General features: G+C 37.5%; 1 protein-coding gene across 3 annotated transcripts; it reads right to left on the bottom strand.

Annotated features, from left to right (window-relative positions):
- Positions 1-775: 775 nt before the first annotated feature.
- Positions 776-3,485, bottom strand: LOC133710581 (uncharacterized). 3 transcript variants are annotated; one of them, XR_009846750.1, is made up of 3 exons: positions 2,551-3,402; positions 2,407-2,457; positions 776-1,061 (listed from the first exon to the last, which is right to left on the bottom strand). XR_009846750.1 is itself a non-coding variant. In XM_062136688.1 (2 exons), the coding sequence occupies exons 1-2, from the start codon at positions 2,883-2,885 to the stop codon at positions 932-934; spliced, it is 465 nt and encodes a 154-aa protein (XP_061992672.1). In that variant the 5' UTR covers positions 2,886-3,385; the 3' UTR covers positions 803-931. The 3 variants fall into 3 exon arrangements, 1 of the variants encoding a protein (XP_061992672.1); XM_062136688.1 differs by lacking the exon at positions 2,407-2,457 and having other exon boundaries at positions 803-1,061; positions 2,551-3,385; XR_009846749.1 differs by lacking the exon at positions 776-1,061 and having other exon boundaries at positions 2,264-2,457; positions 2,551-3,485.
- Between the last annotated feature and the right edge of the window lie 10,152 nt (positions 3,486-13,637).

The following is a 13,637-nucleotide window of genomic DNA, read 5'->3' as shown; positions in this document are numbered from 1 at the left end:
GGTGGTAGGTGAAGGGAGGTCAACATATATGACATTAGCTTGAGGTAAGAGATGGGAGGGATCAAGCAGAACTGCTTGGAGACTAAAGAATCACTGATGCATTTTTGCATGAGCACTGTACCAGAGAGAGAAGAACAAAGAAAAAGTAGTTTGAAGAAAAAGTGATAGTGGTGTGTATATGAAGTCGATCGTGGAAAAGATATTGAAAACGGTAAAATGCAGAGATTAGAAAGCCGGAGAAGGAGGGAGGAAGAAAAGAGAGTTTTAGAGTATCTCATTTTGCATTTTTCTGGCCACAAATGTTTGTGTACATAGATTATTTATTTAATTTTTTTTTATGGCTTCAGAATCTTTAAAACGCTTGATATAAACTACTGATGATAATGATTGCTCTAAAGATCTTTTTGTTGTGACGGTAGTGTTTCAAAATTTCACACAATTTGAATGCTTTATCATACCACAAAAAGCTCTAAAACTTAAAACTACCACATGCCAACTTTTATTCCATGATTTAGTTAACACATTGGAGCATCTAGAGTTTTAGGTGATTGGTCGAGTCTCTAACCTAGCCTCGTCAGAAGAGGACACCCTAAAGTAGGCTTCATCATGGGCCGGGTTAGGGCCAGCCCTACCCTAAACTTTAGGGCTTAGGGTAGGGCCGGGCTGGGTTTTCCAAATAGGGTCGGGCCGGGCTTTTGTTTAACTCACATAAAACCAAATTTTGCTGAGTAAAAAATAAAAAAAATGAAACTGAATACTAAAGTCTTGAGATTTCAAAACCTGAGTGGCTTAGTTGATTACAAATAATTACAAATCCCACAAAAACTCACATTCTCAATGATCAAGTTTTATAATTGAAAATGAAATTGCACTGAGGCACTAAGCCACTGACTGAGGCTACAAAAAGTTGTTACAAAAACTGATGAACTGATCAAGTCTTCATCAATTCACAAAAAGTTGTTATCTTTGATACAAAAACTGAAGCATGGTTTGATTTAACACCAGCAAAGTTTCCTTCATCTCTTACTAATATGAAGATCCATGGCAACCAAAGAAAGAACCTGCATAAAATCATATAAATAATTTAGGATTAATTTCAGTTTACCCCCCTGAGGTTTGGGGGTGTTATCATTTTACCCCCCAAACTCTCAATTTCACTTTTTTACCCCCTGAACTTTCCAATTTCAATCAATCGTGTCCAATTTCTCTTATTCTGTCCAAATTGGACGTTAACTTTGACCTTTGAGGGCTAAAAAAAATAAAAAAAATAAAAAATCTTTTCTTTTCTTTTTTCTGTTTCTTTGTTTTTTTTAAAAAAAAATTATTTTGTCTTCAACCTATACACCACAAGTTATAATAGGTTTATAAAAACAAAAAAATACTCTAGGTGGTTGAAAGCCGCTCGCTGGTCTACGATATTTGTGATATATCTCCGATAAAGTGAAGAATTTTAGGATATATCCCCAATAAAGTGAAGAAATATCTGTAAAAAATAATTTTACACTTTATATGTAAATAAATATCTGTATATCCTCAATAAAGTGAAGAAATATTTGTGTAAAATCATTTTTGGTCTACGATTATTGTGATATATCTCCAATAAAGTGAAGATTTTTAGGATATATCCCCAATAAAGTGAAGAAATATCTGTAAAAAATGATTTTACACTTTATCCGTAAATATCTGTATATCCCCAATAAAGTGAAGAAATATCTGTGTAAAATCATTTTTTACAGATATTTATTTACAGATAAAGTGTGAAATTATTTTTTACAGATATTTCTTCACTTTATTGGGGATATATCCTAAAATTCTTCACTTTATCAGAGATATATCACAAATATTGTAGACCAACGAGTGTGTAAAATCATTTTTTACAGATATTTATTTACAGATAAAGTGTAAAATTATTTTTTACAGATATTTCTTCACTTTATTGGAGATATATCCTAAAATTCTTCACTTTATCAGAGATATATCACAAATATCGTAGACCAGCGAGCGGCTTTCAACCACCTAGAGTATTTTTTTTTTTTTTTTTATAAACATATTATAACTTGTGATGTATAGGTTGAAGACAAAATAAAAATAAAAAATAAAAATAAAGAAACAGGAAAAAAAACAAAAAGGAATTTTTTATTTTATTTTTTTTTTATTTTTTTTATCTTGAGATGACCATTTTAGCCCTCAAAGGTTTAACGTCCAATTTGGACGGAATAGGAGAAATTGGACACGGCTGATTGAAATTGGAAAGTTCAGGGGGTAAAAAAGTGAAATTGAGAGTTTGGGGGGTGAAATGATGACACCCCAAAACCTCAGGGGAGTAAACTGAAATTAATCCAATAATTTAGCTACTGGACACATTTCATTTCAACAACATAAGCATACAAATACACAATTGCACACCATTGCCGCATCTTCATGAAAGTTGGGAGTCTTCTTCTTCCTTCTCTCTCTCTCTCAACCCAACCAGAAAACCACAAACATCACTTAAAACATTCAAATTTCAACTGTAACTATGTAAAAACAGCAGTACCAGTATTATCTTACCATGTATCGAAGAAGCAAATGTCGGCGAATGGTTCGGACTGGAGGAGGAGGGCCGGAGGCCGAGTGTTTGGCTGTGAGGTTTGGAGATGGCGGCGATCTTCAGCTAGACTATAGCTGTCAGTGGCTTGACCCCTTCTTGCTCGTACATGAATATAGTCCTTGAGCGGCTTTGGTGGCTTCGAACCAGTCTTGCCTGGTTTCTCATCGGAAATATCACTAGCTTCAGCTGGAGAAGGCGACATCGACACTGGAGAACGCGGAGGCGGCACGACGCTGGAGGAAGCAGAGGCTAGAGGAGGCGGAAGAGTCATCGATGCTGGAGACCGAGACCACATCGATGCTGGAGGCGGAGGCGGCGTCGAAGCTAGAGAAGACAGAGGCTGGAGGAGGCGGAGGCTGGAGAAGACGGAGCATGGAGTTTTGAGAAGAAGAGAGAGACGGCCTCCGTTTGTCAAACTATCGAAGAGAGTCAAGAGATGAAGACGTGGAGTTGTTGCCCTAGAGTCCTAGACACGCCTAGGTTTTAAGCCTTGGACTTGGACTGACTTGGGAAGAAATGGGCCATTGGGCCTCATACATTAATAGGTTATTTGGGTAATTGGGTTTGTACCCATTTTCTAATATAACACATATACAGATTTTAAATTTTATTTCTATGTAATAGAAAATAATCAGAATATATAAATTTTAGGGTCGGGCCGGGTAGGGCTTTTAGAGCCGGGTCGGGCTTCAGCTCTACGGGCCAGAGGGCTATTTGATGAGGCCTACCCTAAAGACAGTACGTCCCAGTTATGCAATTGGGTTATCTTTAGGGTGCGGTTATTGTCATCTTATCATTTTCTTTGTTCACCCTACTTCCTCATTACACCTTACATTTTAATTTTAATTATTAAATTTACTTATCTAATCTAGGCCTCATCATATGGCCCTTGGGCCCAAAGCCCGCTCTAAGCCCAGCCGGCCTGGCCCTTCCATTAGGGCGGGCCGGCCCGACCCTTTCTAAAATAGGGTAGGGTATGGGTCATACAAATGAAGCCCGGCCCTAAAAATTAATATTATATTATTATTATTTTCTATTACAATATTACATGTGTATAAAAACTACAGAAGAAATTTGAATCTATCAATCTGTACAAAATGGGTCTCTTAAATCATTCTGGCTATTTAAGGCCCAACCCAAATGTCGAAGTCCAACTCAAGTAGCCACTTTAGCAAAATCCTAACCTAGACGTCAAAACCTATCCCACTATCGAGTCATCGACCTAATCGAGAGTGTCTCTCTGAGTGGCCGCCTCTCTCTCACAGACTCTCTCTCAAACTCTCAAACTCTCAACTCTCAAACCTATACTTCTCCACCACCAGCCACCACATCCGGCCGTTTTGGACCAGTAGAGACTTGCGACTACTCTCCTTCAGAGTCCAGACCAGCAAACCTATCTTCTCCGCTGCAGATCGAGACTTGTTCCGGTAGGCTTGCGACGAGTTGGACCTCAGATCGAGACTTGTTCCGGTAGGATTGTGACGAGTCAGACCTCAGATCGAGACTTGCCAACGAGTCAGACCGCAGATCAAGGAGTAGACAGAGTCGGCGACACGAGCTTGTGACGCGAGCTGAGGCTGTGATGTTGACAGTGTCCGGTTCCGACCCGAGCTGAGGCAGTGGAGTAGGCGACGTTGACGCACAAGGTGTGGTCATGTGGACTTCGTTCCCAGTCTTCGTTATGCATCCACCGCCGACGCAGAAGGTGAGGACCTCGTTCTCAATTTTTGTTTGTTCTGGCCTTCTGGGTTTTAATCTCTGTTTGAATCTATGTTGCTGAATGTTTTTTGGATTTGGTATGTTTTGTTTGTGTTAAAATTGAGGTTTCAATATGCTTGTTTGCATTTGTTGCTGAACTGAAATATATGTCGTTAAACTGAAAGTGAAAGTAAAATATGTGTCCAGAAGCAAGTTTTTCCAGAAATATATGTCCAGTTGCATTTATATATGTTGTTGAACTGAAATCCCACATAAATTAATTATTTGGTTTTCCTTTGCAGGTTCTTTGTTTGGTTGCCATGAAAGATTACCACTTCTTGTGAATTGATGAAGACTTGATCAGTTTTTGAATCGAAGTGTCAAGCACTGCTTCAGTTTTTGTAGCCTTAGTGGCTTAGTGCCTCTGTGCAAACCATGCTTCAGTAGTTCAGTTTTTGTATCAAATATTACCACTTCTTGTGAATTGATGAAGTCATGAAGACATGATCAGTTTTTGTATCAAAGATCACCACTTCTTGTGAATTGATGAAGTCATGAAGACATGATCAGTTTTTGTATCAAAGTGTCAAGCATTGCTTCGTTTTTTGTAGCCTCAGTGGCTTACTGCATTTGTGCAGTTTCATTTCAATTTCAAGTCTACTACTTGATCAGTAAGAATGTGAGTTAGTTTATGTGAGATTTGTAGATATTTGTAATTAAGTATTCAGTTTCTTATATATATGTTTTTTTTTTGTTTTCATTTTCAATTTGAGTTTATGTAGTTAGCAAAATTGTATTTTATGTGAGTTAAACAAAGACCCGGCCCGACCCTTTCGGCCTTTGCGGAATGGGCCTTAAGGGCGGGTAAGGGATTACGTATTGAAGCCTCGGCCCGGCCCTAAGTTTCGTTGACTTGGTCAAAGCCCAGCTCAACCTTACCCTAAGCCCTAAAATTTAGGGTAGGGCTGGCTCTAGCCCGGCCCATGATGAGGCCTAATCTAACCCATTTTTGTTTCCAAGAATATCCTGAGATGACGTATCCAATTAAAAAGAGTTTCATCTATCATTTAATTTATACCACTAAAAAACTAAAATCTATTAAAGTTTTCAAATAAAATCATAATCTGATTTTACTTCCATTTTTTTAATTTTTCTTTCAGCTTCGATGTTCGTCTATATCAATCCATGTCAAAAGATTAGTAAGTTAACAACAATGAGCAATGAAGAAGAAATTGAGTTTTTTTTTTTTTTTTTTTTTTTTGTGTTTAAAATTTTTACTTTCAGTGTTCACAAAGGATATGCAAATACTTTGATGAAGTTAACACTAATGATGAATGATTTTGTAAATTGAATCACGAATTAACAATGAGGAGACAACAAAAAGACGAAAAAAATAATAATAAATTCAAATTTGGATGGATAAGATGAAGACTAATATTATCTAATGAGAAATTTGTATTTAATTAATTTGTTATGTATTTATTTTCTTACAGATTCAGATTTTAGAAAATTAGTGTACTTATTAGTCATTTTGCACTTGGGTAATATAGTTTTTCAATAATTCAAATATTTGTAAGGTGAACAAGGAAAATGATAGGGTGACAATAGCCGCACCCTTATCTTTATTAACTTCTAATTTTGGGTACATGTTTGCCTCAAAATGTTGGTGTCTTTAGCAAAAAAACTTTGTTGTGCCCAAGTGATGCCTTCAAGAAAATTCTTGGGATCTAGAAGCCTTGGTATTAATTGTTGTTACATCCCGTATCTCAATTTATCAGTTTACTAGTCATTTAGACACTAAATGATAATTACTTTCACTTTTTACCTTGTTTTGAACTTTTAGTGGACCAAAGAGTTGACTTTTTGTTTCGTTCTTAATTTGAGAAAATTTCCTTCAAGAAAGTTGTAGAGGACATTAAACCGAGTCTGTAGACACGTGGCACTCTTAAATCGGAGTTTGTATGCAAAAGTAATGATAAAAAAAAAAAAAAAAAACTAAAGTTACTGTTTAGGGAAATTTTTTACTTTGGAAGCTTACTATTTCCGGAAACCTACTTTTTACCCTGTTCACTCTCTTTCCCTGACCCGATCGGCCCCCCAACCCCAACTTTTTCTTCCTACAATTTCTCCTCCGTCCAGCGACGGTTTTGGACACCACAGGTACTGTTGGAAAGCTCTCGCTGTCCTCTACAAATTTGGGTTGGTTTGGTGACTTGATTCAAGTTGTAGAAGGTGCAGCAAGGAGGAGAAGTAGACAGCGCCTTCATTATGAGTTTTGGGTCGGAACTAGAGTTTCCGGCCACCTCCGGCCAAATTTCTTGTTGGGTCTTGGAGCTCTTGGAACGCACATCAAGCCCTCCAAGCCTCTTGTTCCAATTTGAAGTGTGGAGGCCGAATCGAAGGATTGAAGTTCTAGGGTTCCAAATCGTCCCCTTCTGCTTTCGAGGTAAATTCCGGTCTTTGTGCTTCAAATTGGACTTTGTGATAGTTGTGAATGTTGTTTGGGAGGATGAGAGGAAGAATTTGGTATAGGTGTTGATACCCGGTTTGGGGGTTGGCCGGCGGCGTGTGGGCCTCACGTGCTACTACTGTTGGTGGCGCATGGGACAAATTTTGGCTTTCTGTTTTGGCTAGTTAGGTTGATTGTAGTGTGTGAACTGGTAGGTATGAATTTGTTTGAAAATTGGAGGAAGTTTGTTATCAATCTTGAATTTCCGAAGTTTGGAATTTTGGTTGTCGATTTACGGGAATCCAACCGTTGGATCTCCCACATTTCTGTTATGGAATACTTTAATCAAAAAATGGATCTTAGTGGTGAAGTTTGGGATGAATCCGAGAAGAAATGGAGATGTTGGTTTACAAGGGGTTTTCGGGTATTGTTTTAGAATCATATTTAATTTTTGAATTGTTGTTTACGGAATATAATTTTGCACAGGACTAGGTACCGACCCATTGCTCGACGAGGATCCATAAGCTTGGGTGCCACGTTAGTCATATACTGTGAGTGGACCTTTGATTTAATGCATGCAAATATTTTCCGAGTTATTGATTTATTCATTTATCGTTTCATTTACTGAGCATATATTTTAGTTTCGGATTATAAATTAATTTTGGATTATAATTTGGTTTATTGATTGGGTTTCCATCATGATTTTCGGATATGAGTTTGCGATGCTCGGATTTGAATTTATGATTTATGATGATTTTCGACGAGTTATTTTCTGATGTGATTTTCATAATTAAGTATATTTTTATTTGTCGATTTTGAGATTTCTGGAAGATTTTCGAAAATGGGATTTTCGATGGAATTATATCTATCTATTGTTTCTTGCTGATTTGTTTATGGATTTGAGAATATCTTGGCATGTGGGACACGTCGTTGATTTATTTGATTTCTCATGAGATTTTCCGTCTACTGTTGGGAATCGTACTTGTACTTTCCTCTGCAAGATTTTGGGAAAGTCTTATTGGTTTTCGGTTTTTGTATGTTTTTCTCCACCATACCTGGGTCGTTTTTCTTTTATTGCTAGCTAGCCTATTAGTACTCCTCCCCGCTTACTCTGTGTTTGTGGGTGAGTTGAGCAAGAGTATGGGTGGCTCCGACCCGAGCCTGGGAGGTTCCCTTACTCGTATGGTGATATTTTGATTTGATGCCTAAAATGCAACTTACGCGCAACAAGGACACGGTCATCAAAGAATTGGGAAATATTTAAACCCGGAAATATCGTACCTCGGGGATCTTGAGCTAGCTCAAATCCAATGGTTTATGGGTCACAAAAGTCACTTGCTAAACTAAAAGAAAAAATTGTAAATGGCTAAGTGAAACACCAAGTCTCACACATGCACGGCTTAGGTCTCCCGAAGCCAAAAAGTAGGCAAGAACTCACCAAAATAAATTGGTAGGCTCAAGGCCTTATGGTACTTACAATGAAAAATGTGAGCAAATATTTGGGGGAATTAATTTTTGGTTTTGGAAATTAAAAACTAGAAAATTAAAATTTGCAAAAAAGTAAAGTGCTAGAAATTTAAAGGTTTGGAAAACAATGGACAAAATTTGGGTACTAAAGCATCCACTCTAGCAATCATTTACCGTAACAACACAATTTTGGCACACAATAAAAGGGAAATGGCGCAATCCCTAACTCTAAGCCGGACTAGGGCCTTAGAGTGATAATGCAAATCCGGACTAGGGCATTCACATTCTCATATCACACACATTAAGACCGGACTAGGGCTCCTAACATGCATAAAATGGCATTAAGTCAATTTTTAGAGACTAACAATTTGCTCATGACAACATACTCATTCATAAAATTAAGCCACTAATTAAATGAATTTCATGATGAGGACAAGAACTAGTCATAAAATTGGCTAATTTCTATAACAAATTCCCATCGAAAATTACGCAAAGTCATGAACAGAAACCATAACACACTTTCATTAAGCACCAAAAATTAATGTCATTACATGGTAAAAATTGCTAGGGCTTCAAGCCCTAGACCCAAATAAGAAACTACTCACAATCCATCAACATACCCACAAAGAAATTCATCAATTACAAGAAATTAAAGCAAGAAGAGAGTAAAGAAAAGAGAGAGACCAACACTAATCACAACAACACTAGAGAGTGAGCATGACTAGCTTGGAATTACACTCTCTCTTGTACCTATAAATCCGGAATTATGAAGAATTGATGAACTTTGGGTGAGTGATGATGAAGAATAGTTGAGAGGAGAGGGAGTGATGGTAGAGAGAATAATGGGTAATTGAAGGAATCTGTGGTGCGGCGCTGGAGGATGTCTGGTGGTCGAAGGGGAAGGGGAATTCGATAATTGATGGTTGGGTGAGAGAGTATATCTCCCCTGTCGGCTACTGTTGGAGGATGTATATATATGGATCATTAGGTCGTGGTCAGTGTGAGGAAGAGAGAATATATGATGGGATTAATTAAGGTTTGTGGCTGCAGATCGCTGAGAGTGAGGAGGGAGATAGGACAGCCACGTGGCATCATGGGAGTGGCCAAGAAGGAAGGAAGAAATGGGCACGTGATGGCAGCAGACATGCTTAATTGAAACCAAAGCTTAATTAAGTGTAAGGTTTAATTAAACTAAGGTCTAATTAAGTAAGGTGCTGCATGCTAATGGTTAAAGGTCAACGTGCTTATTAATTAATCAAGCTAATGATTAATTAATACAACCTTTTCTTTCTTTTCTGCAATTTTCTTCTTCTCCTCTTCATCCACAATCTCGAATATTTCCATATATATTGTCAAGTGACTAGTCGGGTTTCGCTCTCAAACTTGCATTGACCATGGTTCATCGTGTCAACAACTTCGTCTTTTCGTCGGTAATCCTAATTAGCTTCATTTTCGCACGATTTCATCCGAAATCCACAACTCCGTTTATTTACTACAAAATAAATAAAAATGGATTAATTACATTATAATTAACTTAAGGATTAACTTATTTCTAGTGTTTTAGATACAATTACATGCATAGAAATGCGTGTAATCATATTTCTTCCCCATACTTTTATATTTAACCAGCGGGGCTGGTCTGATTATACAAGATATCGATTTTTCAAAGTGTTTTGTTGTTGACTGTTGCATGCATTGAACTTTATGAAGGAATATATGTGGGAAAATATAAAACCCCTTTCATTTTCAATTACTTTTGAAATATTTATTTTTGTCCACTCACGCTAACATTTTTATATGCTTTCTCCCTGAGCCCTTCGGTTTCAAATGCCCAGTCTGCAGAGTAGCTGGTTCGACATTGTAGGATTCGAGGAATAGTATCTGCTGTTGTTGTTTTTCATATTGTAGGTTATTTATTGAACCTACTTGTATCAAAATTCTTTTCCTCTTTTAGATTGCTCTGATAACCTGTGGGATATTTGTTATAAAATTTGGACCATGTTGTATTTTGGATTTCAGTTGTTGTGATTTGGAGAGCAGGGTGGCTCCAGGAGAATGAGGTTGATTTATTTGAAGTGTGAATGTGTTTTCTACAGATTTTAGATAGTCCATTTTTAAGGGTGACTCTACCGAAATTTTGGTAGAGTTATTCCTAAGGTGGGCCCCACAGGGCCACCTCGGATTTCAGGTTGAAATTCAGGGCAGGTCCTGTCAATAGTAGTTCTCATCTTCCAAACATTTCACTTTAGAGAGTGTTGAGATGGTTTCTTGGAATTTTTGAAGGACATTATTCTTGTTCCCTCTTCACCATCTTTATGAGTAGAGAGACAAAAGACATATTTAATCTGAATAAGGCTTCTGAAAGGGTCACCTTGTCACGCCCCGAATTTTGAATAAAGGAATTCAAATCCGAAACGCGAAAACTCAACAAGCACAAGAAAAAACATAGAAAATTTTTCATTTAAATTAAGTAACTAAACAAACCGAGCTCACAATGTCAATACCGACTCGTTCTTTAGAGTCACATATTACATTACAAAGAGTTTACAAATTAAACTGAATGACAATTCAATAAGTAAACACACCCACCACAACTCACTACACAGCGGAAGATTTAAAGCTAAAAGTACCCTTCGATGTCCACGTCACTGAACGTACACCTCAGCTTTGACAACGATCACTCGATATTCTAACCTGCACAATAACCCCTACACCATGGAATAGTGCACCAGGTTGAAACAACAAATCCGGTAAGCTTTTGCAAGCTCGTGTGAGTAAACCCTAATAACCACAAAACACCTTTCCGACTCAAGGACAACAAATCAACACAATAATTATTTTCCGAAAGCAAAATCCTTTCCTTTTTAAGGAAAACACGAGTCACTACCTGACAAACCAAATCATTTGAAAGCTCAACAACAAACCAAAGAAATCACTCACTTCCTCTCGACAGAAAGCATTTATCACCACAACAACGTGATAAAACATTTCTCGACTCACTATGAGTCTCAACGACAACTACTCTCACATCATTAAAGTAAATAAAACCAGTAATCCCTGCTTAGAAAATTAGTTCAAGAGATCACTAAAAGCACACAATCCAAAATCATAGTAATCCCTGCATATAGTTTAGTTCAGGTGATTACATTAAAACCAATCAATTCAGAAAACAGTAATCCCTGCATATAATTTAGTTCAGGAGATTACAAAAGAAAACAACAATTCAATAATAGAAGTAAACTAGAAAACAATACACCATCAACCATTGATAACACCAATCACTCAACAGCCACAACCCACATCATTTACACACAATCATCACGCAAATCATCTCACATATCACCACACTGGTTATCACAAAAGATGGTTTCCTCAACTCTAACAACCTCAAAACAATAATGAAGTCATTTTCCAATTATTTTTTTCTCAACACAAAACCATCACCAAAATCATACCTACTTCTTACAATCCTCAAGCCGACCAAACCATCTTTTCTTTCCAAATTCATTTATTTTTCTTAACATTACATTGCACAACCATAGTGAACTAAACACACAATTCCACCAAGATATATATTATTTTTCACGTAAATATATATATATATATATATATATACACACACACACACGTAGTCATCCACTCAGGGACGCGACTAATACCAACTATAGTTCGCAATAGCAAAAACTCGAGAAACTCATTTTTATACTTAAAATCTCATTTTCCATACCTGTGAACCGCAGTCCTATGAACCATAGTCGATCGAGTTCATATCATTTAAAACAAATACTCATTTCCGAAAACGATTTACAATATATCATATGATTCCGAATAATAAGTAAAACCGTTCATAAATGAACAACGTGAAATTCACTCACCTCTAAATCCTGCTGTGTCTTCTCTAACAGCCAAGATCACACAATCAACAAATGTTCGTCCAAAACAATTCCATTAAACACCTAATCACATACGATCTCGACTTAGCACATAATCCACAAAAACACAATTATACAATGATCCAATGGTTGGATCCTCATCCGAGACCACACAAAGTCATCGGAACACTTATACGATCAATGTATCAAATCTCTACAAGTCGATCAGACGGCCGGATCCTCACAGATCGAAAATCGATCGAACCGAAAACCCTAAAAATCATAACTCGCTCATACGATTTTCAAAAATTACAAACTATATACCGAAATGCTTGTATCGATGGGTAGATCACAATGAGAAGCAGAAACTGCCCCTGAGGTGGCCGGAAAACACCGCTACTATGGCGGCGTCGCCACCAATCCAAAGTCGGAATTTGGCCAAACTTCCTAAACAAAAAGTCTTCATGAAAACTTGAGTTACAACTTTCCCAACTACATCAAAGTCAAATTATAAGCCAATTGATCGAATTTTACCTTAGAACAAATCGGGCCGATTGAAACCCTAGATCTTCAAAGCTTTGATTCATCCTCCACAAGTGAAATCGTTGCAAGCTACCTTGGGAGAATCCTTCCCCAGCCTCTGGGCAACAAACCCCTCAAGAAATTCCACCTAAAGTGGCGGAATCTTCAACTCCGACCAAGGCGATTTGTAGCTCGGTTGCCCTACTTCTCGACCTTGCAGCGCTCTCCACAGCTCGTTTCTTGCTCCAATTCTTCCACAGACCTCTAGAAGGGATTGAGGCAAGCAAAACTCACTTTGAATCGCGTCCTATGGTGGCCGGAGGAAGGAGAATTTGACTGGCGAAGGGAGGAGCTGTGCACGGGCTCGAGGAGATAGGAGAGAGAAAAAGTTTCTAAAAATTGAAACTTTTTCCGAAGACCATAACTTCTTCATACGAACTCCGATTTTTACGTTCCACAAATGTACGAACTTGTATCAACGCGGTCTACGACTTTCGTGAAGGAATTTTTTAGAGAAACCCAACGAATAAAAAATCAACCCCTTGACCCCTCAAAAATAAAACGTTTCGAGTAATTATTCGTCTGAAACACTTTCGCTCGACCGTCAAACCACGAAATCCTACTAATGAACACTTTATTAATTCCCGAAAACCATTAGGAATTAATAACGAATTTCCAGGGTATTACACACCTATACACTAAACCATAAGATACCACACATGATGTTAAAGAACAAGTACTTAATAGAGATATGAAAAAAGTAGATTATTTTTTTGAGTAAAATGATGTCATCCATTTATTGAAATATATAAGTGTTACATTGCAATAGAATCAGTTGTAATTGTAGCCATAAGGAAACTAGGAGGAGAAAAGAAAATGCTTTCGTGCTAAAGGATTTTGGCATAATCTGCCAACATGTGAGACACTAAATTGGCCCCTCGCTTAGTATGAATGATCCTCATATTTAGAGCAGAAGAAACCATCTCCACAATATCATCATAAAGCCTTCCCAGGAGTTCAGGACCACTTATAGCGAAAA

The sequence above is a fragment of the Rosa rugosa genome, chromosome 5 (genome assembly GCF_958449725.1).
Source record: "Rosa rugosa chromosome 5, drRosRugo1.1, whole genome shotgun sequence".
NCBI classification, from domain to species: domain Eukaryota; kingdom Viridiplantae; phylum Streptophyta; class Magnoliopsida; order Rosales; family Rosaceae; genus Rosa; species Rosa rugosa.
Note: the sequence above shows the minus strand (reverse complement) of the source record. Positions and strands in the feature narration are given on the sequence as shown.